At 42.0% G+C, this 24123-nt stretch overlaps 4 protein-coding genes across 4 annotated transcripts; 1 reads left to right on the top strand and 3 right to left on the bottom strand.

The window, feature by feature from the left end:
• Positions 1 to 738: 738 nt before the first annotated feature.
• On the bottom strand, positions 739 to 1921 carry LOC4335656 (uncharacterized). Its single transcript, NM_001419254.1, has 2 exons — positions 1527 to 1921; positions 739 to 1440 (listed from the first exon to the last, which is right to left on the bottom strand). Exons 1-2 carry the CDS (start codon positions 1832 to 1834, stop codon positions 924 to 926), a joined length of 825 nt encoding a protein of 274 aa, NP_001406183.1. The 5' UTR covers positions 1835 to 1921; the 3' UTR covers positions 739 to 923.
• A 1585-nt stretch (positions 1922 to 3506) lies between these two features.
• On the top strand, positions 3507 to 8471 carry LOC4335655 (uncharacterized). The gene is made up of 7 exons (XM_015780850.3): positions 3507 to 3815; positions 4419 to 4630; positions 6060 to 6341; positions 6745 to 6867; positions 7627 to 7842; positions 7992 to 8028; positions 8120 to 8471. Exons 1-7 carry the CDS (start codon positions 3635 to 3637, stop codon positions 8236 to 8238), a joined length of 1170 nt encoding a protein of 389 aa, XP_015636336.1. The 5' UTR covers positions 3507 to 3634; the 3' UTR covers positions 8239 to 8471.
• A 360-nt stretch (positions 8472 to 8831) lies between these two features.
• LOC4335654 (uncharacterized) lies at positions 8832 to 11716 on the bottom strand. Its single transcript, XM_066310137.1, has 6 exons — positions 11392 to 11716; positions 10682 to 10785; positions 9903 to 10016; positions 9394 to 9477; positions 9119 to 9254; positions 8832 to 9038 (listed from the first exon to the last, which is right to left on the bottom strand). Exons 1-5 carry the CDS (start codon positions 11582 to 11584, stop codon positions 9198 to 9200), a joined length of 552 nt encoding a protein of 183 aa, XP_066166234.1. The 5' UTR covers positions 11585 to 11716; the 3' UTR covers positions 8832 to 9038; positions 9119 to 9197.
• An 8080-nt stretch (positions 11717 to 19796) lies between these two features.
• On the bottom strand, positions 19797 to 20770 carry LOC4335653 (uncharacterized). The gene has a single exon (XM_015779335.3). The coding sequence runs from the start codon at positions 20677 to 20679 to the stop codon at positions 20128 to 20130; it is 552 nt and encodes a 183-aa protein (XP_015634821.3). The 5' UTR covers positions 20680 to 20770; the 3' UTR covers positions 19797 to 20127.
• Between the last annotated feature and the right edge of the window lie 3353 nt (positions 20771 to 24123).

Below are 24123 nucleotides of genomic sequence, written 5' to 3'. Positions count from 1 at the left end.
TGTTCCCCCTGTTTTGGCCGCCTCGCCGACCACGGCGAGCTCGTCGTCCCGTAGAGAGAACAGGGACGTGGCTGCGGAGGAGCAGGAGGAGTTGGACGAGGCGGCGGCGGCCATGGCGGCCATGGCGCCAGCGTCCACGGAGCTGACGCTGGACGCCGCGTCGTGGTGGTCGTCTCCGTCGTAGCGGCCTCGTTCGGGCGTCACGCCGGCGCTGGCCGTGCTGCTGCTGCTGCCGTCTCGCTGGAGGGACGAGACGAGCCGCCTCGGCGAGCCGCCGAGACGGACCCCGAGGAGGAGATGGCTGCCCGGCGCGTCCGCGGGTTCGGCGGCGACGATGACGGCGGAGGACGGCGTGCCGGTGCCCGAGCCCGAGCGACTGCGACGGTGGTGGCGGCGCCGGGACGCGCCCGAACACCGGCTTGTCTTGTACGCGTCCCACTCCCGCTCCAGCTCCCTCCACCGCATCTCCAGCCCGCCGCCGCCGCCACGGAAGGCGTCTTCGCAGCTACCATGCCGGCGCCGCCCGTCGCGGGCGGCGCCCGTGGCCGTGCTGCAGGTGCTCATGGCGGCGCGCCGGCGAACAGAGCGGAAGAGACGCCGCGGCGCGGCGCGGCTGAAATAGCCGTGGTGCGGTTACGGAGATGGAAAGCGAGGAGCACAACCGCCGCCGCCGCCGTGTTCAGATTTCGAAATGGCCAACGCGCCGCTCATTTACTCGAGCGGTTTACTAAAACATTTCCAATCAATCCAAATTCAGCAAGTTATTAGCAAATTTTAACTACCAATTCAACGACGTGACACTCGAACACCAAGTTGCAATACACGAACAAGCAACAAACTTCACATGACACAAAACACAAACATAATCACAAATAACAAGAGTCTCACAGCAAAATTAAATATATATAGCTTTCGATCGTCGATCAGTCTGCCTTCTTCGATTCCACCGGCTTCGCCGCCACCGTCGCCGCGGCTGCGTGCCGGTCCTCGGCGGTCTCGGCGTACACCTCGTCGCGCATGCGGAAGTACTTCTCGAAGGAGCGGGGGAGGAACTTGGGAATGAGGAAGACGAGGAGGTTGGTGGAGAAGTAGACGAGGTTGGCGACGGCGAGGTAGCGGCCGAACCACATCCAGGCGACCGCCTCCTGCGGCGCGGCGGCGGCGGCGCGGTTCCCCCACGCGTCGTACACCCAGTCGACGGCGACGAACACGCGGCGCACCGTGTAGAGCAGCGGCACCAGCGCCCTGACCGGCGGCGAGAACGCGGCGCCCAGGGCGCCGACCACGTTCTCGGTGAGGATCTGGCACGAGAGGAGGAACAGGTGCGGCGTCGCCGACCTCACCGCGCCGTCGTCCCCGCGCGCGAATCCGCCCAGCACGTGCGCCAGCGGCAGGAACAGCCCCACCGTCGTCCCCAGCACCACGTACGCCTGGAACCACCTGCAAGAAAAACCGAACAAGAAATCATTCTTCCGATCGATCGCCATTGATGGTGTCTTAGATTTCTGGGTTAGTATAGTAATTACGTGCTGCCGCGGAAGATCTCTTGGGAGGAGGAGGAGGAGGAGGGGAGGGTGGAGTGGAGAGGGGGGAAGGAGAGGCGGGAGAGGAGGAGGAGGTAGAGGGTGGTGGCGACGGGGAAGGCGAGGTCGATGAGCGGGACGAGGCCGGAGGCGGAGAAGACCATGATGAAGGCGACGAGCTGGAGCTCGATGACGCGGAGCGACCCCATCACGCCGCCCAGCATCGTCGACGGCTGCTGCTGCCCCCGCTCCGCCGCGGTGTCGTCCGTGCCCGACGTCCGCGGCCCCACCGCCAGCGACATCCCCGACATGGCCGCCGCCTCCTCGCACGCAAACGCAACTGATCGGAGAATCGGAGACGAAGAGCAGAGCAGTAGCTAGAGCAGCAGGAGGGGAAATGCAGGAGCACGGGAGGAGCGGAGCGGAGTATATGGATTGCGTCGAACAGGTGGCGCGGGGGAGGAGGAGGAGGAGGTGGCGGGGAGAGGCTTGTCTTCTCGGGCGGCCGCGGCGCTCGCAGGGCGCAGGTGGGTGCGACGTGCCCGCGCGCGCGGCGAGGCACGTGTGCAGGAGGAAGGACACGCGGGGCGGGGTGCGTGGCGCCTCGGGGTTTGCGCGCCGATGCGAGCTGTGAGCTGCCAAAGGTGGGGGGAGAGGAGATGAGTATTCCGGCGTCTGGATGGTTCCAGCGGAAGATCAATGTATTCTCAGAACTAAAAGTCGTGGCCATTTTGAAATGGAAATATGTAAGGGCTATTTGATTCGTAGGATTAAGAGAATAGAGTAATAAAAAAACGTAGAAATATAATCTCACACTAATTGAATATGTATGGAATTTTAAAACACATGAAAATCTTCAAACTATTATTTGATTAGCACACATGAAAAACATAGGAATATTAGACATATGATGAGAAAAACATGAAGTAAGACCTCGTGCTTATTTTCCTCCAAAATTACTCTAGTAATGCCTATTCCATAGGTGTTTTCAAGTACTCTATAAGATTATTTCCGATAGGATAAAATCTTCTAGAATTCCTATGGTTTTTTCTTTGATTCAAAGAGGCCCTAATAAACTGCCGTAAATTTTTAAAATATATTTTTTTATGAAACTATATATAATTAAAATACAATTATATTGTAACTATATTACAGTTGCATTGTAATAGTATTGTAACTAAACTATAACTACAACATAAATGTAACTTATATAAAGTTAACATTCAACTATGGTAGTTAGCTAGCATTAGAATTTTATACGTGACATATGTAAAAATATCTTTCTAACAATATTTTTCGTCATGCATAAATCTAAAAGCGATTCGATGATCAGAAAATGCCTTGGAAAGTTTTCTACTAGCAAATCCGTTTTGAAAATTGAAGTGGTGTTATAAAATTTGGGAACCGGATGCTCTTTTAGAGAAAAGGTCACAAGGACCCAGCTTATATTGAAAGCTAATCATCAGAGTTATGCTGAGGATTCTAGCTTACAAGCAGAGTACAAACCAAAAGGATACAACACCATGAGCAATCCAAGTGGAGTACTAGACATTCAGAAGCGAAAGGATCAAAATAGCCGAGGCTGGAGATACAGGAAGACAGCTCTTCCCGTTCCCACAGTTTCACAATATAAATTATTCTAGTATTTCCCACATTAGACATATATTTTCTATATTTATATTGATATTATATGAATCTGAAAAATGCTAGAAAAACTTATATTTTGAAACGGAGGGAGTACACATCAATCTAGAGCTACCCTACGCCTGCTCTACTTTGGCGAAGCCCAGCACTGAACTCCTTTATCTTCCCTATCAGCAACTAAACCGGACGCTTTAGACTTTTCTCCGGTATGGCCCGGCCCATAGTGGAGAAGCTGGATTTAGACTCGAGGGCCGGGCCGAGATGGGCCACAAAGGTCGCGGAAAGCGACGACAGTTGCTGACTAGGTTGACCTTGACTCAACCACCCTACCATCATGCCAGTCATCCACTCCACACCACCACACACTCCCCTTCCCTTCCTTCTCCGGTCTCCTCCCTCTCTCGTCGTCGTCGTCGTCGCCGTCGCCGGCTCGCCGCGTTCTCCTCCGCCGCCGCTGCTGAGCCGGGATGGCCGCGCGTAGCCCCTACTTCGTCCCCGAGAGCGAGGGGATCCGGGCCGGGGAGTCGCCGGCCGCGGCGCTCCGCAGGATCCTCGCGTCGCCGGGGGCGCACCAGGCCCCCTGCTGCTTCGACGCGCTCGGCGCCCGCCTCATCCAGCGCGCGGGGTTCCCGATCTGCTTCATGGGCGGTGCGCATCGCCTCGTTCGCTCTCCCTCACGCTCGCGCGCGCTCGTTTCTGTTCGTGGTTAAAACCTTCGTGCTGGGGGTTTTAGTTTGGTGGATGCGCACTTGCTCCCTGGTCAGCACGCAATTATTGGATCCAATCACATTTAGAGCAGATTAGCTAGTATTAGCTAACAGCCGAGTAGGTGTTATGCAAAATTCCACTCATGAATCTTGCAATTTGCGAAACAATAATCATAAGCGAACTACAGTCCTGTTGCATCTTTAGAAGTAGATGTGAAGTCCACCCATGGAATAAGTTAATAACTATGTGGAAAGCACTCCAGATGTTCGGTATTGATCCAACGAAGGAGTACACAATGGCGTTTTAATGCATGAGAATGGAAGTGTCTTAACTTTACAAGACAATACGAGCACTGGTTGTTTGTTCTATGAACACATTGATTTACTCAGTGAAAATGGAACCAGTATGGAGTCTACTCAGTAGTTAGTCTTACTGTAATATATTTTGCATATCGAGCCAGTACTAGTTTCTCTAAAGGAAGGTTTTGGTATATTCTCAAGACAATTAATGCGTTGGAGACTTAATACTTGTCATTTGTTTCAGGTTTCTGTGTTTCTGCCGCACGACTTGGATTGCCAGATGCTGGTCTCATCTCATATGGAGAAATGGTAGATCAAGGGCGTCTGATCACTGAAGCTGTATCACTCCCAGTTATCGGCGATGGTGATAATGGCTATGGAAATGCTATGAGCATTAAGAGAACCGTAAAAGGGTATATTAATGCTGGTTTTGCTGGAATCATGCTCGAAGATCAGGTATGCTTCCTAACTCCTAAGTATCACCAAATGATCTTCTCATGGATTGGCTCTCTCCGTTGTCTTAACAATCTATGGTCATATTTGTAACATTTTTTTTATACATTAGACCTTTTGGTGAACATCCCTTCATCCTAAACTTATGAATCTCAATTAATTTGTTATATAAGGCTACAATTTCCTGTACTGACATTTGAGATCACTTTTAATGTTGAGAGCTCTACTTTCTCAGTTCCTTGCTTAATTTTTATGTATGAATATGTTATTCAATGTTGGGCTGTATAGTGTACAATTCTATAGGAATTTTACTGTCGTATAGCTATGGAAGATACCGTTTGGTGGCTAAGATTGGGACATCAGTTCCAAGGCACTGAATTATGAGAATTTGTTTAGTAGGAGCCTCCCTTTAGATAGGAAATCAAGAGCTTCAATAAGTACATAGTGGAGAGGTTGACACCAGATGCCTGATGTAGGGCGTGTTGTGGTTGAGCATTGCTTGTGGGATGTATTCTTGGGTTGTATTGGGGTTGTTTCATTGAGCCCTTCTTAGTACTAATATTTTCTTTCTTCTTAATGAGATGAAACACAACTCATGTGTTTTTGAGAAAAAAAAAAGAGAGCCACATAATAATTAATATGCATCATTGCACGTCACAATGGGTGTTTTTTTTTGACGCAAACGTCACAATGGGTGTTGCAAGGGCAAGAAAGTAAAGTTAAAGTATTCACTGTTTCTTTTGAAAATCCGGCCATAGCAGTGCTCCAACCTAACTATATTGATCTCTCCAGTGAGTGACACTTACTCCTATTTTTTTTTTTAAAAAAAAGAACTAGACCGGCAGGGGAATGACTGTCCCCACGGCTTTTCATTAAGAAGAAGCCACAATAAAACTGACTGAGAAAGCCACGAACCCTGCTCTGCTCCCCACATGTGGAGTCACCCACTATGGATTGGTTCTTGACACCTGTTTTGATGAGGGGCCAGCGAGTGACTTTTTTTAAGTAGGCCTGCAATTCGCTCCCTTGGGGAGTCGAACTTAGGGCCTAGAGGTGCTACTTGAGCACTGTAACTGCTAGGCTAGAGGTGCTATTTAAATATTTTAACTTTTATATATATTCGTATTGATCTGTCCTGTGATACTTAGTCCAAATTAAGCTATCATGTTAACATCACAGCCTGAGCACAAATTCACTAAGCTCAAATGTTCAATCTGTTGAGCACGACTATTGCATTATGATAAAAATGTTTCACCTACAGTAATTAAATTATACTTAGTTCTTTCACATATCTGTGCTATTCAAACTACTGTAGCTACTTTATTCATTCTAGCTTAATCCATTATTGATATATGTGCAGAAGACTTCCAAGATTGATATTTCTTTACCTTTTTAGTTTCCATGTTAATGATATGACACATGATTTTTGAAGGTGGCACCAAAAGCATGTGGACATACTGAAGGAAGGAAAGTTATCTCAAGGGAGGATGCTATCATGCACATAAAAGCTGCCGTAGATGCTAGGAAAGAGAGTGGTTCTGACATTGTTATCATTGCAAGGTCAGACTCTCGTCAAGCTATCTCTATTGATGAAGCGCTATGGAGGGTACAGGCTTTTGCCGATGCTGGAGCAGATGTTCTATTCATTGATGCTCTTGCTTCAATAGAAGAGATGAAAGCATTTTGTGCGGTTTCACCTAAAGTTCCAAAGATGGTTAGATGCACTCTGTTCTTTTGCCTTTTCTAGATACTTGAAAATTTGAGATAACCATGTAAGAGTTTATAGCTATTCCAAGGTTCTTTGAATTTCATTAACAAAATAGTGGAATACTCTTTCTTGGATTGCACTCTATATTTTTTCTATTGAGCTGAAGTTCTGAACATGAACAGCACAACCATGGGTGTAAACCCACTTCTAATTGGCAAGTTCCATAGATTTTCGCAAATTTTTCAGTGTGCATAGTTGAAGATGTAACCCTAAGCTTTGTTATATCATAATCATTTATAATTACTGCTTTCAAATGTCCTCTTCTCTATTTGTCTCTGAGCTATTAGCCTGTTACTTTTCTCTAGCATTGAAGTGAGGAGAGTTTATAGCCCTGTATTTTGTTCTCCAGGCAAACATGCTAGAAGGTGGTGGTAAAACTCCCATATTGAGCCCTGCTGAACTTCAGGAGATTGGTTTTAGCCTCGTAGTCTACCCATTGTCCCTGATTGGGGTATCAATGCTCGCAATGGAGGTTTGTTCATTATGTTTACAGCTCTTATCCTGGACACTTCTGAATGTCCTGCAAAATTACTTGCATGTCTATTTTGTTTGAGCAAGGGCGCATGGTTTTTTTTTTTAAAATTCCTGTTTGTTATTTATTCTGCCTGATTGATAATTATTTAGTTGTTTCAATCTTATTTCACTGCATTTTTTTAATCCTATGGTACCTCTGTGTACATGTGATCTTCCTCAATTAAGGCCCGGTTTAGTTCCCAAAATTTTTTGTTTTGGGGTGTCACATCTGATATACGGACACACATTTGAAGTATTAAACGTTGTCTAATAACAAAACAAATTACAGATTCCGCCAGGAAACTGCGAAACAAATTTATTAAGCCTAATTAATCCGTCATTAGCAAATGTTTACTGTAGCACCACATTGTCAAATCATTGCGTAATTAGGCTTAAAAGATTCGTCTCACAATTTACACGCCAATTGTGTAATTGGTTTTTTTTTGTCCACATTTAATACTCCATGCATGTGCCCAAACATTCGATGTGATGGGTGAAAAGTTGTTTTGGGAACTAAACAGGGCCTAAGTTTTGTTTGATGCCAATGTCTGCTACTGTATGGGGGAAAAACATCAGGGAGGAGCCTAACATCTCTCAATGCATGCACATATTCACGTGCCATTGTGCATGAGTACAAGACTAGTTACACTCGTTAGCTATTCAATTTGGTGTGGAATCACTATTTGTATTTCATAATACATGAATCTTTGATCTGCAGGATGCTCTGATTGCGATAAAAAGTACTGGTGCACCCCGACCTGGTAGCTTGCCATCTTTTCAGGAGATCAAGGATACTCTAGGGTTTAACCGATATTACAAAGAAGAAAAGCAATATGCAACAGTCCAGCAAGCCCAGCCATTATCCACAAATATTGTACTTCGATTAAAGATCACAGAAAAAAGTGGAACGCAGAAGATAAATGAAGGGATACCTGTAAGAACCAATCCTGCCTTCTCTCACTCTCACTCACTCTCTCTCTCTCATCATTCAGTGATTCATCACATCTTCAATTTTCTTCCAACTGATGTAGACTCCATTTTACAACTTCTTGTTTGCTTTCTTCCCCTTTTTTTCTGCAACAGGCTGGAATCCTAGAGAAGATATCAAAAGCTATTCCAGGTTTGTAGTTCTATTCGCAAACCACATTTAAACGAGCAAGTGTGCAACCCATGTTTGATAATGGCCATATCTTACTATCGTCGTTTCACAGGCTTGGCTGGTGTCAATTTGACGGAAATACTTCAGGGTGCAGATCAGTCCCAGAAAGGAAAATTGCTGCTTGATCGTGAGGATGCAACTGGCGACAGGATCCAGGTGTCCATCGAGTGATCAATGCCTACATACATTGCCTAGAAGCATGGATGGCCAGTAATGTAGGGCAAATCGCCTTCAATATTGAAGCAAACGATTTTCCAAGTTGTAATGGTAGCCGTTTAGCGTAGTACCTTGAAGTGTTACTTCTGCGAGTTGGGTTTTCCTCTTTGCGTTGCCTTGTGGTGTTAATAATCCTGGATTCCTGTGTTGATTCAAATAAAAGAAACCTATCATCAGGGGCTTTAGAATGTTCTTTTCTGCAGACCTACGGCAACAAATGCCAGGGATCATGACAGCAATCTTCATCAGAATCAGTCATGTACAAAGATAAATGGCAATGCCATATTGTCATGTACTCTCAACATGAACCAACTGATCATCACTGACTGCAACCATGCATGTATCAAGAAACCCAGCATAGAACAAATTTTGGGCATGTGTGCCATTCTGTATACACATCACTGTATCGAAGAATGTACAGAATACCAGTATGACGCTCTGCCAAGTTGTCTAGCAGCAAGCTTCAAAACGTCTGTTAAAAAAGTTTAGGAGCATCTCGCCTGCTAAACATACAGAGATTTCTCACACATGCTTCCATAAAAAAGCTATGAAGTGGTAACATGCATATTTATTTCCTTTTATTAAATCGATAAACATGCAACATAAAACAATACACATTAGCTAATCGTGATCTCTATGCTACAGACTAATAACTTGTTACATTGTAGCGCATGCGTTGGAGCCGTTTCTGGTTGGGCTCTGATGTCACAAAAAGGGTCCTCCCTATTCCTCTTCGATTTACAAAGGCTCCCAGCCTGCAAGTGAAAATTTTCATGTCAAAAGAACCCAGCATTCTGGAATTCAGTGTAAAATGTCCATTTGAATCAGTACTTACAAGCATGCCAGAATGCAGTAGGATGATGATGAAACAACATGGACGGAAATATGGAATATACATGGCGTATTATTTCAGTTCATAAGAAATACTTCATCCTATTATCACTTCTCATGGCACGATACACGGCTTGGACCTGAAAATCAACAATCAATTCCTCAATAAGTCAAATTGGACGCAGAATGAAATGAATAGGAAGGTGAAATGAACACTGTAAATAGACTTTGCGATTTCCTGATAAACTTGTATTTGATCATAAGGGGAACATTGGGTACCTGCTCGCTGGAAACTACACGAATTGGTCCAATCTTTACAGAAACATACTTCCCCCTAGATGACAATTTATGAGACACCTGGCCCTGTACAAACGAATTTGATACATAGATCAAAAGAATGCAATGGATAGAACAAGGGGAAGATAACAAAATGCTAAAGAGAATTGCTTAAGAATATAGTAGTTACAAACTAAACATTGGAGTTCGCCAGCCCCTAAGATTCGCTCATATGGCAAACATATTCTACTTTCCATGTCACATGGGGAACAACATCTTGATGGAACTATAGTCTATTTTTCTAAGGGAACCATTCAAATTTAGTAGGCAAACAATAAACAGAGCTCAACTGTTCAACTTATTACTGGTATAGCTCATGCATTAATATGCTACTACAGCATTAATCCTGCACAAAAGGCTAGCAATCTGAAATTTCTATGGAATTAGTGCATTTCTTTTAGTACAAAACATGGACATCAATAAAAGTGTTTTCAACAGCTGGAAATTTTAACCTTGGGAATGGGTTCTTGAAGAACAGATTCAACCGCAACAACCATTGACTGGACAAAATCATCACCTCCAGTACCAATTGCTGTAAATCCTCTATTTGTGGGGTATGAATTTACCTGTGAAACAGCATGGCATGGTGTGTTTAGAAAGGCCAAAAGCAAAGAAAAAAATTTTGTCTTTCAAGATTCCTTTCAAAGTTCTGACACAAACACAAAGAATACCAACCAAAGCAAACTCAAATCAAGTAATTAAACTATTTCCACAATTCTAGAGTAAGCATCAGCATGCAGAACCAATTGCCATGGTAAAATGAAAGACTGGCATGACTATATTCAGGCATTTTGTGCCTAGGATGTTCTTACTTACATAATGTTCCACAACAAATGCTTAACACCATCCACAGTGTAAAATATCATAGAGAAAAAAAATACATGAAATGAGTAAATGACTACATCATGCAGTGGCAAGCAACAACTGACAAGTCACGATCTGCCTACCCATAATTCACCATCTCAACATATCAGGAGCAAACCTAATAAATCAAAGGGTGACCAAGAGGCAATCAAATGCAACATTACTGACATGTAATCTAGCCTTGAGTTGTCTCAATGAAATACTGACACAAAATAACTTTCATATATCAAGGGAACTCATTATCATTGCATTGAATTTCTTAAATTCCTGTTTCACCTGCTCCTCTATAATGACTATGTTAGGTCCATTCTGCTGCATTCAAGCTGAAACAATAAAAAAGGAGGGCGATTTGGATATTAATACACACCTTCTGATCCAGAACAAGCCATTCATCACTTGCATCATCTGTCACAGTGCCACCAAGGACCATGTTTGTTGTGAGTGCAACCCTTCCTTTAGACCTGGCTACCTCTGTTTTTAGCAAAAATGAGATCAGCTCAGTGCAAACCATTCCTTTATAAAGAGAATAATAGAAAACTGTATATATAGCCGCGATCATAATATGCTGCTGCACACCAGTCCACATGTACGTTGAAAAAGAACCGCTATTGGTTACAACTCCAGTTCATCAATGTGGTACGGTTCACTTGTTCTGTTCCGCAATAGAGAAAACAAGATGGCTATATATTTCATTCACGCTATTGAATATATCAACTTTAATTGAAACACATGGAATCACAAAGTTACTATTTTCAAGTTGAAGAACAGGAATTGACACATTACAGTTCTTATTATTCTTATTTTAATGCGAATGATTAGGAGACACTATACTAAAACCCCCAAAATTCTCCATGCTAGAATACATCGAATACTAGTTTAGATTGGTCAGAATTAAGGATGAAACCTATTCAGCAAGACTTGCACTAACAAACTACTCCTACTCGCAAGATGAATCCAAAGAACAGTTTATTATTATTATTGCGGGGATATTATTATTATTACTACTACTACTATTATTATTATTATTAATTTTTTTAACACCTAACGAAATGGGGTTTGGGGGAGGGGGGGTCTCACTGGAGATGGCCTCGAGCACGGCCTCCTGCGGGGGCTGGCCCGGGTCCCCGCCGCCGGAGCAGCAGCGGAGGTGGCGCGACCGGCGGCGGGGCGCCCTCCTCCCCGCCGCCGGTCGCGCCGCGGCGGCGGCGGCGGCGCGGGGGTGGTCGGGGACGAGGAGCGAGCGGAGCGCGAGGGCCCGGCAGCACGCCATCGCACGATTGCTGGGTCGTCGGAATCTCCGCCGGCGGCCGGCGATGCCTTCTCTCTCCTCCTCTCCGGCGAGTCGGCCGGATATTTTCGCGGTTGCGTCTGAAGACGGGAGTTCTCGTTCGCTGCTGCTGCTGGGCCTGATTTCGTGGAAGGGCGACGTTAAAGATTTTTCTTTTTCTTTGCCCTTTGATTTTTTTTATTTAGGTTATTATTATCCGGATATTATTTTTTTATTCAGTTACATGACATCCATCTCACTAAAATCCTATTGAAAACTCTTCCAAAAAAAATCCTATTGAAAACCCACTGATTGTGCCTAAAATTTATTGGCGCCATGATTTAAATCACACCGGGCCATACATTCATGACTCTACTAAGCACTAGAGGGCTGCTACAAAATGGGATCCCGTTGCAACGGAATAGACATATTAACTATTGTCTTGCACGAGTATCACAGGTATCAGGTCCTAGATAACACAGGTACTGGACAACAAGTATCACACAGGTACTGGACAACAAGTATCACAGGTATTAAGTACCATGCAACTGGTACCATAACAGATATCAGGTATCAGGTACTGTCTCATAAAAGGTATCCCGTTTCAATAGGATACCACTATTGGTGCTTTCGTTTGGATTTTTTTATTTTTGGAAAGACCATTTTTGTTGTAGCTCATGTTTTTTTTATAGTTATTTACTTGTGTATTGTAGCAAAAAGGGACGGGTATAAGTGTACGACGGTAAGAGAGTAATCAAATTTTATTTTTGAAGGTTCTGGATGAGTGACTGGTTGTTAACAAAGTCCTTTAACCGATGGATGTTCAGGTATTTAATTTCTTTTAGTAAAATTCTTGCAGCATGTGAAATGCCGCAACTACATTCCCCAGCGGCAGTCAAACCGAGGCGTGAATGCAAGATGCCAGTGGAATGATCGACCGGACAGAGGCTAGGGCAGCTTTCTTCCCACCATGTCGAAGATTTTTATACGATTTATTGAGTTAACTAAAAAGTTGGTTCGTTCCATAGAGATTAGACTTAGAAAAGGAATATTTGTTAACAGCTAAATCGCTAATAAGTTCAAACATCAGATCAGGTATATGTCTACATCTACCTACCCGAAGCTACTAAAACATCCTCAACAACGACATCGAAAACTAGATGAATAATTGAAACAGTCGGGTTGAATATTATCTCTTTGATAGATTTTTGATTAGTTCTATCTTATATCCTACTATATTTTTCAAAATTTTCTTCCATTTTCATGTGTTTAATATGGATAATTTAGTGTGCTACGTTATGCACATATTACTCTATACGTCAAGTATTTGATTTGCAAATTAGAGCTCAAAATGGTCATAATCTTAGCCAATCATTGTGCAATGTTGTTTTACCACATAATTTACACCTTTTGATAGGTTCATTAATAGCACAACGGTTAGTTTTATACGTGGCGTAATCTAGATCTAGTTTGAGGAGAGATAAGAGTGAGAGGTGTTTGTTTTTTTTTCTTTTTTTTTTGAAAAGAAAATGTAAATAAGAGCTAGCTCGTTAAGCTTGCATGTTAAAAACTAGCTTAGCTCGACTCATTATAACTATGCGTTCTAGTTAGATCCAAGCCAACAGCTTGATCACAGAGCTGATTTGAGTCATGAGCTTCGAGTATTTTTCATCCATAATCATGTGGAAGGCAACATGCTTGACGTACACATACATACATGTTCTATTTGACGGCTACAAATTCTAGTGACATTTTCAGCTGGATGACGGGTAGATTCAAAATATTTAATTTATCTTTATAATTAAGTAAATACACTGCGATAATTAGCTAAATTAAACTAGTCTTCAGCTGCACTAGACCATGCATGTGCAGTAATATAGGGCTAAGTTTTCTCCTCCAAGTGATACATCAGCTACATCAGCAAAGGCTTATTTTTCTCAAACATTGTTACATTAACCATTTCCCAGGATTAATTAATTAATGGAGCCAAGGAGGTACACTTGTGAATTTGTGGTTGTAGTACTGACAGTTTGCAGCAATGGAGATCAAGCTGACAAATGGGGCTACCAAATTTTTTGTGGAGAAAGACTCGAACCCCCTCGAACATCCCTGCCTATAACCGGTCATGCTATGGCCATCTGTGTGGTTCTTGTGCATGCCCGGGGACTTTTAATTTCTTGTTCAAATAATCGAGAAGTTATGACATCTTTTGCTTTTTCATGTGCATATTAAGATTCTGTCAAATTTCGATCGACTGATTCCTGTTATTGGGTGCAAATCCGTAAGGAGAGGATTGTACCAATAACGGTGGTGGTAGCATTCTACATTTTTTTCCGTGTTAAAAAATATGTAGTGGTTACATGTAGTAAAAACTTGGAACGACCATAGGATTAGAAAATGGATGTTTAATATATTATCCATATCGTTATGAGTATATATTTAACCATGAGTTAAATTTACTCAGGGTGACAGACAAATTATATACGTTCATATATCCATTACATATTCTACGATAGTTTTCATATTTTCATCACATACGTGGTTTTCACCGTATATCTTTCCTACGTTGCTTAGGCTACTGTAAAGTTGTAATGCAATGTTAGCTCCGGGTTGGGTTACAAAGGCTAAGTCTTAGCTACTTATTTTGGAACAACATTGCACATGCCTATTAATGCAATGTTTAATTTTTTTAATACTCATTACTCAAATCAATTACAGGTGATAAGAGACAGAACATCTGATTGATGTTGGAAACAGTTTATTTTGCCTTCCACATACATTGCACATACATTTTCCCCTAATGCTGTTACTTGTAGTACCAGGGATTAGTTGATGACCAGTCACTTTAGTGAAGCCCATCACTGTGGCTTCCACTATGCTGTGGTCTGCAGTTTGCATGACACCAGCACACATCATCACAGGTGCTGTGCCTTTTAAGGGCCCTATCCATCATCACACTTTGCAGTGAAAAAAAAAGAAGAAAAACAAACATGCACACAGGAGAGATCAGATCATATCAGCCCTTGTGTCACCATCTCTGCCACCACTAGTTAGTTGATCCATCACCCTCAGTTAAGTTTAAGCAGATAATCATGCACACTGTGATTAAGCTGTTTCCAACTCTAACATGCTGTCTGTTAAGATCCTGAGAGATGATTAAACTCATGCAGTCAATGACACACTGTGTGAGCTGGGTATACTCATCACACATTTCACATCCATCAGTGTGTTGATTAGCTCATGAGCTTTGCTTTGTCTCCATGTAGTTAGCCTTTCAGAGATTGAACAGCTGTAGCTGTGCATCGCACATGCAGCCATGGCCCCCCAGGCAGAGGCAGGCAAGCAAAGCAGGAGCAGAGGCAATGGTTGGTTTGGTTTGGTTTGGTTTGGTGCAATGCAGTGCAGTGCAAAGCAAAGCCCTCGAATGCAACTGCACATGCAGCTGGCTGGGCTCTCTGCCTGTTCTGCCGCCTGTTCATGTGTGGACGCCACTCATCTGCAGAGATCAATGCTGCTGTGCCTCATCATGCTTAACTACATGTCATTTCGCTCTCATTGAGCATCAGCAGATCAGTATGCCTTGTTGCAGTTTATTCGGTCTCGATTGGGGGACAGATTACCTGTTCTTGCTTCTGATTCAGCTTTCTCTTGTCATGTTTTTAATTACCGGATATCGATTGCCATTTCGCTCTCATGAGCAGATAATTACCTTTTCCTTATTATTCTACCGCCATTGTTATCACCAATAGAAGTGATCTCAGGCGTTGAGATGGTAGTATAAATATGTATGATCTATTAGATTTAAAAAGATAAACATCTTAAATTGATTCTACTACCAGTAGAGACCATTCTAAAACATCTCTTCTGAAATATATATATATATATATATATATATATATATATATATATATATATATATATATATATATATATATATATATATATATATATATATATATATATATATATATATATATATATATATATATATATATATATTTATTTATACTTTGGAGTTTGGACAAACCTCCTATACTATGGGATAAAAATACTAAATGGAACATCGCATTTGCGCGAAGTTTCAGTATCTTTCCTTCTTCGTTGTAGTTTATAGAATAGTAGGATGGTACTTCACCACTTCACTGTATATATAACATGCAATGGATCTGTCTATTGAGAATCTTAGTTCAGGCTAGCTAACTTTGTTTCTTTCCCTTGTCTTTTGATAGGAAAGCTATGCTAGCAAATGATCATCCCTTAGTTCTGTGTAGGAAACTCCTTTTTTGGATCATGTATGTTGTCATGTACTCATGTTTCCCTATACCCTCTTGTTGAATAAAGATCAATGATTCTGAATTTTGGAAGTACATAGTCTGATTGCATCATTTACCTTGTCTATAAATATGCATTTTATTTCTTTTTTTTTCAGAAGAAATCGCAGCATTAATTTTGAGATTTCTGTTAGGCAATTGATGAAAATGATGCCAGATTTTTCATTCTGTGATGGCTGATGGCTCCAACTCTGCTGAAACGATGCCATTGTACAGAAGAAAACAGCTTTAAATAGTGGAATTATTTGCCATAACAATTTTGCCTGTCCTTCGACAGCAATTTCGCAACCAAGAATAAAAAAACATGAGTTCCAGCAGGACACACGTCAAATAGTATTTTTACAATAATACTGTTTGGAAATTGCACAATTTTGCACTGTACTGTCTAGTTATGCCTTTCTTTTTTCCTGGCTGCTGTACTCAACATATAATTCAGTACAACCCGTCCTTGCAAAAATAAAAAGTAAAAAAAAAAGAAAAGGAAAAAAAGGAACAAAAAAGCTGTGCCCTACATTGCAGGATAACTAGGGAGAGAGTAGGTTTATCTGGTACCACAATGTGGTTACCAAACCATCTTACATCAATGATAAGGGCAATAATGCTGTTATATGCATGATTCAGCAATCTTTGCATCTGCAGGGATCAAAAGACATGGGGGAGGTTAAAAAGGTGATGAGGAGGCTGTGAAAAACACACAGAGTGGATGTGATTTAACAGTAAGTAGCATCATCATGCCCTCATTGACGTTACCCATATGGTTGTACCTTCTGAAAGAAAGTCAGCAGCCAGGATACATGTAACATATGTGTAGGGAAACGTTTGCAATGAGAACACTTGGTGGTAACTTTTGTCTGGAGCTCCTTTTGTGGCAATTGCCTGTGGAGCTTTTGCTTGCTGCTGCTAGCTGGTCCTAGGAGATGATCAGATGAGATGACCCATGGATGACAATTGACAAAGCACCCAGAGTGTTGTGTCAAGTGGTGCCTCAACTAGCTCAATACCTCTCTGAACTTTTTAACTGAAAATGAAACAATGCTAGATCGATCGATGTGCCGCAAGAAATTGTACTTTGGAGATATTCGCGTCACATTTCTTTGATAATTTTAAGAGATTTTTTTTTCTTTCGGTAGCTTTGTTAGCAGTTTTCAGGTGTCATGCAAGCCAAGATGATTGTCAGAGTCAGTCAGGGGCATGGTTGCATTGATCATAAGCTGAAATGCAACCTGATTGAACCCGCCCAAGTGGTGAGCGGCAACAGAGCTGGAAATCAGAAAGTAAGAGCACATGGGTATCATTTCAGCTAGTAGTACTGCCTGTGATTGTTCTTTTGGCCATGCATATGATTGGTCTCTGATCAAATGCCACATGAATCAAAGCAACAGCAGGAGAGATGTTGTCACAACCTGTTGATCCTGAATAACACTTTTATTTTCCCAACAATTAATGGCTTTTATTTTCTCAGGCGGACCCTCTAAATTTAGCCCCGCCGCCTGTGAAAATCAATTTTTACGGTCAGAGCCTTAAGAAATACGCCTACGAAAAGCTGATTTGGCCGATTGCAAAGATGATTTCTCTAGTAGCAGCGTAACCTTAAACCCAATGGCATCATCACATCGATCATATCATGCTTTCTCAATCATTTGACCAGCTACAGCTATAGCTGCATGCCTGAATCTGAATGGCGCTTGCATCTACTCCATGAACAAAACACCTCTCCCTGCAGGGCTGCAGGATTTCAAAAACCATGCGGCGCTTTGTGCTCACTGAAATCATGGGGCGTCGCATTCATGGTACGCGCTACTGGGTGTACTGTACTGCCTACCGTATTCCCGGTCGACGAATCAACATCGTCGTCGTCGTCTTCCTCCCTCCTCTGCGCATTCAGGCCAGTGTGCACAGTGCCTGCAGCCTCCTGCAGCTACCATCCTTTACCCTGGCACTGTTCGTTCAGGGGGGCAAAACCTGGGCTTGCTGCAGAGTCTGTATGGATACAGATATGCCTTTGTCACAGGTATACTACCAAGTAGTAGTAGTAGTACACTGGTCTACTGTTATGTAGTAATTGCTCTCTTATTTGCACTTCATGTGATGTCTAGTTCATCACCGCCTACACTGCATTTTGCTGCTTTGTTCTTTGCTCTATTATCGTTTTCTTTTCGTTTTTCATGTACAGTTTCGTTGATTCTTGATGTTCCTCATTAAGTGGTAGCATGGATCAAAGAAGCTGTGCTGCTACAGAAATCTGAACATGTTTTTTTTTCGATGATCTGACATCGAATCCTTTCGCACGCTGACGACATGAATAGTGATCAACAGTGCGTATATATATTGTTATATAGCATATCGTTTTAATTGTTTCCTCTCAACAAAGCTGAAGCTGTCCATATGGCATTGTGATTGGGCACCATGTATGATGTATGCAGTGCCTCAGGGGCAACCTTCACATGGTTTAGGGCACCAACCAAACACACCCAAATTCAAGGCATCTGGCATTATCACTGTGTGAAGAATGTGATATGGCCTTCTCTGATTCGCTCACTCATCTATGTTGCATATTGCTCTAGCATGCCAATATCTGTCGTCAAGCATATCGATGTCTTAAAAAAATAAATTATGGGTACTTCACTCTGGTTCTATAATTCTTAATGTATTGAATAAAATTAAAGTTAAACAATTAAAACTTTAACTATCAATAGTTATCAAATATCTGTTTAAAGGAACTAGAATAAGATGTATATGTTAGTTTTAAAAATTACTTTAATAAACTAAAATATTTACTTATGTTTTATATATTATAATGAAAAATCATAGTCAAAGATGTGTTTCGAAGACTGTGTCATTGTCCAAAACATAAAGAGTTATGAAATTGAAATTAAAGAGTATCAGCTAGTAGATGTAAACGTACTAAGGCCCTATTTGATGAAGTTTATGGCAGCTGTAGCTCATTGGGAAGTTTTAGACTTTCAATAGCTATAAAATCTAGAAATGAACTAGTGGTCAGTTCTCTATATTCTCACTAGCTGAATCCTCATGGCTGGCTTTTGGAATCTCCAGCTCCACTAAACAGGGGCTAAGTCTAAAGGAACAATTATATATTCATTCTATCCGGTGAAATCATAAATATCCTTATTAGTACTTTTTAAGTAGAATATATACTATCAGTAAAAATGGTAGTAGAAATGATCAGACAATCATTTGGACAGTTACCCTAAAATAAAAAATCTAGATTGTTTCCACTTATAGTAGAGATCACAGCAAAAGTAATCATTACTCCTTCTGGTTTGTAATGCATGACACTATTGACTTTTGGATATACATTTGATCGTTCGCCTTATTAAAAAAATATGTAATTATTATTTATTTATTGTGATTTGTTTTATCATTAGAGATATTTTAAGCATGGCTTATATTTTGCATAATTGCACAAAATTTTTGAATAAGATGAGCAATCAAATATAATGTACACCAAAAAATAAATGGTGTCACATATTAAAAACCAAAGAGAACACTATATTTAAATAGACTTCACAAGAACACTACTCTAAAAGAAACTTCTAGGCCGGAGATTACAAGAATTTTACTTTTTTTGGTTGGTCAGCACAATTCAAAAGCTAGATCTAACTTTTGGATAATATTATCGGCTTTCACTATATGTTTGAAACTAAATTTTATTGGAAATTTCCAGGGAAACGAAAAGGATATTTCCGGTCCCCCCACTCACTACTGTAAATATATTTCTTTTTTTTTCCTTTAATCAAGAAGCCCATATCTCTCTCCATTATACTATACTATATTTTCCATGTGTACGTACTACATATATAGCTAAGCTTAGCTGCAAAGGGCCAAGCAGCTATATCTAACTAAATTAATTAACTCACTTGTTCTTAGTTCTTACCTGCCCATGTTAAATTAATTTAACTTAACTTAATGCAGGCTAGCTGTAAATTAATCCAGCATTTACACATCAAGAGTAAGAGAGAAGCAACAACAAGAAGCTAGAAGAAGAAGAAGAAGAAGCCTTGTGTTGATGCATGCATCCAACCAGATGATCACCATCCATCCATCCCAAACTGAACACGACACATGTCGCAGCCATGGCGCCATTCGCAGCAGCTATAGCATATGCTACTGAAGTGTTCGTTACAGCAAGTCAGCAACAATGGCGACCTAGCTGCGTACGTACGCCATCGCCATGGCGGCGGTGCATGAAGCTAGCTAGGGGTGGAAGCGCTGCATGCAGGCGTGGCAGGTGATCTCGAGGGCGGCGGAGGCGGCGGCGGGGCCGATGCCGAGGCGGCGGGCGGCGATCTCCTTCATGCGCTCGACGCGCTCCACCTCCTCGCGGGCGCGCTCCCAGATCGCCCGGGCGCGCGCGAACTCCCGCTCCGCGAGCTCCAGCTCCGCCCGCGCCATCTCCCTCACCCGCTCCGCGTACGCCCGGTGCGCCGACGCCTGCCTCATCTGCTCCGCCGTCTGCTGCCTCACCGCCCGCACGTCCACCACCGGCGGCGGCGGCGGCGGCGGCGACGGCGACGGCACGGCGGCCGCCGGCTGCTGCCTCCTCGTCGTCGGCCCAATGCTCATCGACAGGTCCAGGTCCAGCGCCGCCGCGCCGCCGCTGCTGTCCACGCTTCCTCCGCCTCCGCCCAGCCCCGCCGCCGCGTCGCCGCCGCCGCCGCCGCACAGGACACGCGATGCCGCCGCGGCGGCGGAGGCGGCCGCCGGGAGCAGCAGCTGGAGCTCTCTCTCGCCTTGCTCCTGATCCATGGAGGAAGAAGCTTGCAATCGCGCGTTCGTACTACGTATTTATTTTGCTGCTTTGCTTTGCTTTTCTTCTCTTCTTCTATCTAGCGTATGGGTGTGTTTATTATTATACTCTAGGTGAAGTGAGCGTGTGTGAAATGACCGAAATGCCCTCAGGAGTAGGCTGCAAACTGATGCCCTTTGTACTCAAGCGTACGGGGACACCCTTGGTATTATTTAGGCTGCAGAAACACACACTGCACTGGTGTGGTGGATGGACCACAGCAAAGGCATCTCCAGACATATGCACCCCTTGTGGATGCAACAGCTGCAACTGCATGCCCTGCACCCAATCAGATTTACATTTTTTACCTATGGTAGGGGTGAAGGTGTCAAATCCTCGTCGACAGGGTATAGGCCTACGTACACGTAGTTAGATTTGTTCGGGCTCTGGAAAATTTTATGGCTACTCTAGTAGTTTACTTATGCTGTGAACCTCGTTGACGCGTGTCGAACAGGATCAAAGTATGCACAAAACTAGCCATTCTCGACATAGCCATCGCTACTACTGGTTATAGCGAGGGTTACCTTTTTCTTTTTGCTCGCGCGACTAATTAATTAACTGAAACCAGGGTTTACAAAACCGTACGATTATTGTGGTTACCACGTGCAGCAACTTTTTTCTTTTTTACCTTGTACGGTTACCGTGGTAACCGCCAAACCACGGGGTGACAGTAACCCCACTCCAAAAGATTTAGTAAACCTTGACGGAAACACGAAGTTACTTAATTAGCAGTACACGTACGCGCACCACCATTGGTGCGGTTTTGGGAGCCTGATGATGTGAGGTCGATCTGAAGGTGGGGAGGGGAAGAGGGAGGATCTGCCGACCAAATCCGCAATGGGGGCATAGGGGGTGAGCTGAAGATGTTCTTTCATGGCTGCCTTTTCTTCCACATGCTGCATGCCTCTGCTGCCTGCCTCCTCTCTCTCTCTCTCTCTCTCTCTCTCTAGCTCAAGGTAGCTTTACGGGTTGGCAATGGCGCAAATTATTTGGCATGCATACACATGTGTGCTCGAGCTGTGAGAGAGATTAAAGAGAGAGAAGTTTCATGGCCTGTGTGAGCGTGTAGTAGCGAGAGAGCTTTATTGGTAGGCCTAGCTTTCTCCGCTCTGTAAAAGAAAAATAATGGTCGGGACAAATGAAGAAGATTAGTGAGAGAGAGAGAGAGAGAGGAGAGGCAAAGAAAACTATTCGGCTACAGGTGAACGGGCTTCTTCCTTGGACCTTCGTTTAATCGATCTCTATGATCTTCTTGATGATCGATCTCCTTTTTGCAGCTCTGGTGGCTGCATATGCATTTTGTATTGGGATTGTTCATCAATTAGTACTATATTAGCTGCTGTTGCATATATATATATACATATATATACATATACATATATATATATATATATATATATACATATATACATATATATACATATATATATATATATATACATATATATATATATACATATATATATATATATACATATATATATATATATATCATGTCCTTGATTTTTTTTAGAATAATTCGTTTTGTTCGACCGCCAGATGGATATGGATGTCTAAAATAATATAGATTGGATATATAAATTAATACTCACCCTTTCTAAAATATAAATATTTGTAGATTCAAAGTTTGTATGAAAATATAGATATTTCTTCATTTGTTTTCTCACCTGAAACAATCACAATCATTTCTAACCTCAGTCTAATTTCTGCAAAACTATAAATAAAATACTTATATTTTGCAACAGTGAGTAGAAAATAATGGACAAATGTGCATTATCCTTGAGACCATAAAGTCAATAAAACTGCACATTTCTGCACATACACAGAGAGATAGTACTATATATTCTTTTCTCTGTTTTTCTTGTCATGCATGTTATCTGAAATTTTTGGCAGATCATTATCACTATATGCAGTCAACAGAAGTACAGAACAAATTGTCTAGACATAAAAGAATCACGTTAATTGGAGTAAATTAAAAGAAAGAATAATTGTATAACACGCGCTATTCAGCCTACTTGAACACAGAGAATCCAGTGTGACAGGTGTGCTGGGGTCAAGGGAGATAATGAAGGGGCAGCACAGCCCAAATGCATGGACCGTATACGTGGCAAGCGAAGGGGAGAAAACAGAGGATTTCTTGATGGTTTAAGTTTGCTTAATTATGTTGAGAAGCATCAATTAGATACCCCAGAGCTATCAAAAGACACAAATGTTTTTATGTGTCCAGGCTATAATCTTGCAGATTAATATATAAGATTTGATATTTGAAACACTAAAATGGCAGTCGACCACCAGGCTCTTTATATATATGGGATTCATAATTGCATCTAGTTTAATTCCCTGGTATATATAGAAATATATTCAAGCATAAGTAAATTCGTTTTAATTTCCTTGATCTCTTGTTGGCAACATTCTCCTTTTTCTTATTTTCATTAAAAGCTACTACTAGTACTTCTCAGTATATATGTTCCACTCCGTCCGTTTCATATTATAAATCGTTTGACTCTTTTTCTAGTCAAATTTTTTTAAGTTTGATCAATTTTATAGAAAAATATAGTAATATTTTCAAAACAAAACAAACATATTATCAAAATTTATTCAGTGTAAAATTTAATAAAACTAATTTGATATTTTAGATGTTGCTAAATTTTTCTACAAACTTAATTAAACTTAATAAAGTTTAACTAGGAAAAGAATCAAACGACTTATAATATAAAACTAAAACAGAGGAAGTAGTTTACATTGCATAATCTCATTTCGATGCTTCGATTACCAATGCGGCTGGACAAAATTAAGTTGGGGTCTTGTTGAGATCTTTTTCTTTTATCTAGGGGGCTCATATTGAATATCAACTAGTTTTTTTTTGGCGCCATTGAAGCATTTGAGCTATGCATCGACTGATGGACTTGTAAGATATACTTCCTCCGTTTCTTCACGATGTAAGTCATTTTAGCATTTTTTATATTTATATTGATGTTAATTAATCTAGATAGATATATATATATATGTCTAGATTCATTAACATCAATATAAACGTGGGAAATGCTAGAATAACTTACATTGTGAAACGGAGGGAGTAGCTATACCTAGTGTACATGGTTGCCCGGCCCAAACTAGTAGATATTACATTGCCCAAGCTGTTAGCTCAGTCATCAGTCAGCTTTTCATCAAATCATCAAAGCTGGTTTTGGTGCTCCTTGAAGCAAAGCATTTTTGAGTCGTTGTACTTATGAAAGATGCATGCATTACATATACTACTCCTACATTGTGTTGCCCAAACAAGCAGATATTGCATTGCCCAAGCTGTTAACTCAGTCATCAGTCAGCTTTGCATCAAATCATCAAAGTTGGCGAAAATCAAGATCACTGCCCCCTCTGCATGCATGATTTTCAATTTTTTCCTG

Source organism: Oryza sativa, chromosome 4 (genome assembly GCF_034140825.1).
Source record: "Oryza sativa Japonica Group chromosome 4, ASM3414082v1".
Lineage (NCBI taxonomy): Eukaryota > Viridiplantae > Streptophyta > Magnoliopsida > Poales > Poaceae > Oryza > Oryza sativa.
The sequence above is the reverse complement of the archived record's forward strand: the minus strand, read 5'-3'. Positions and strand labels throughout refer to the sequence as shown.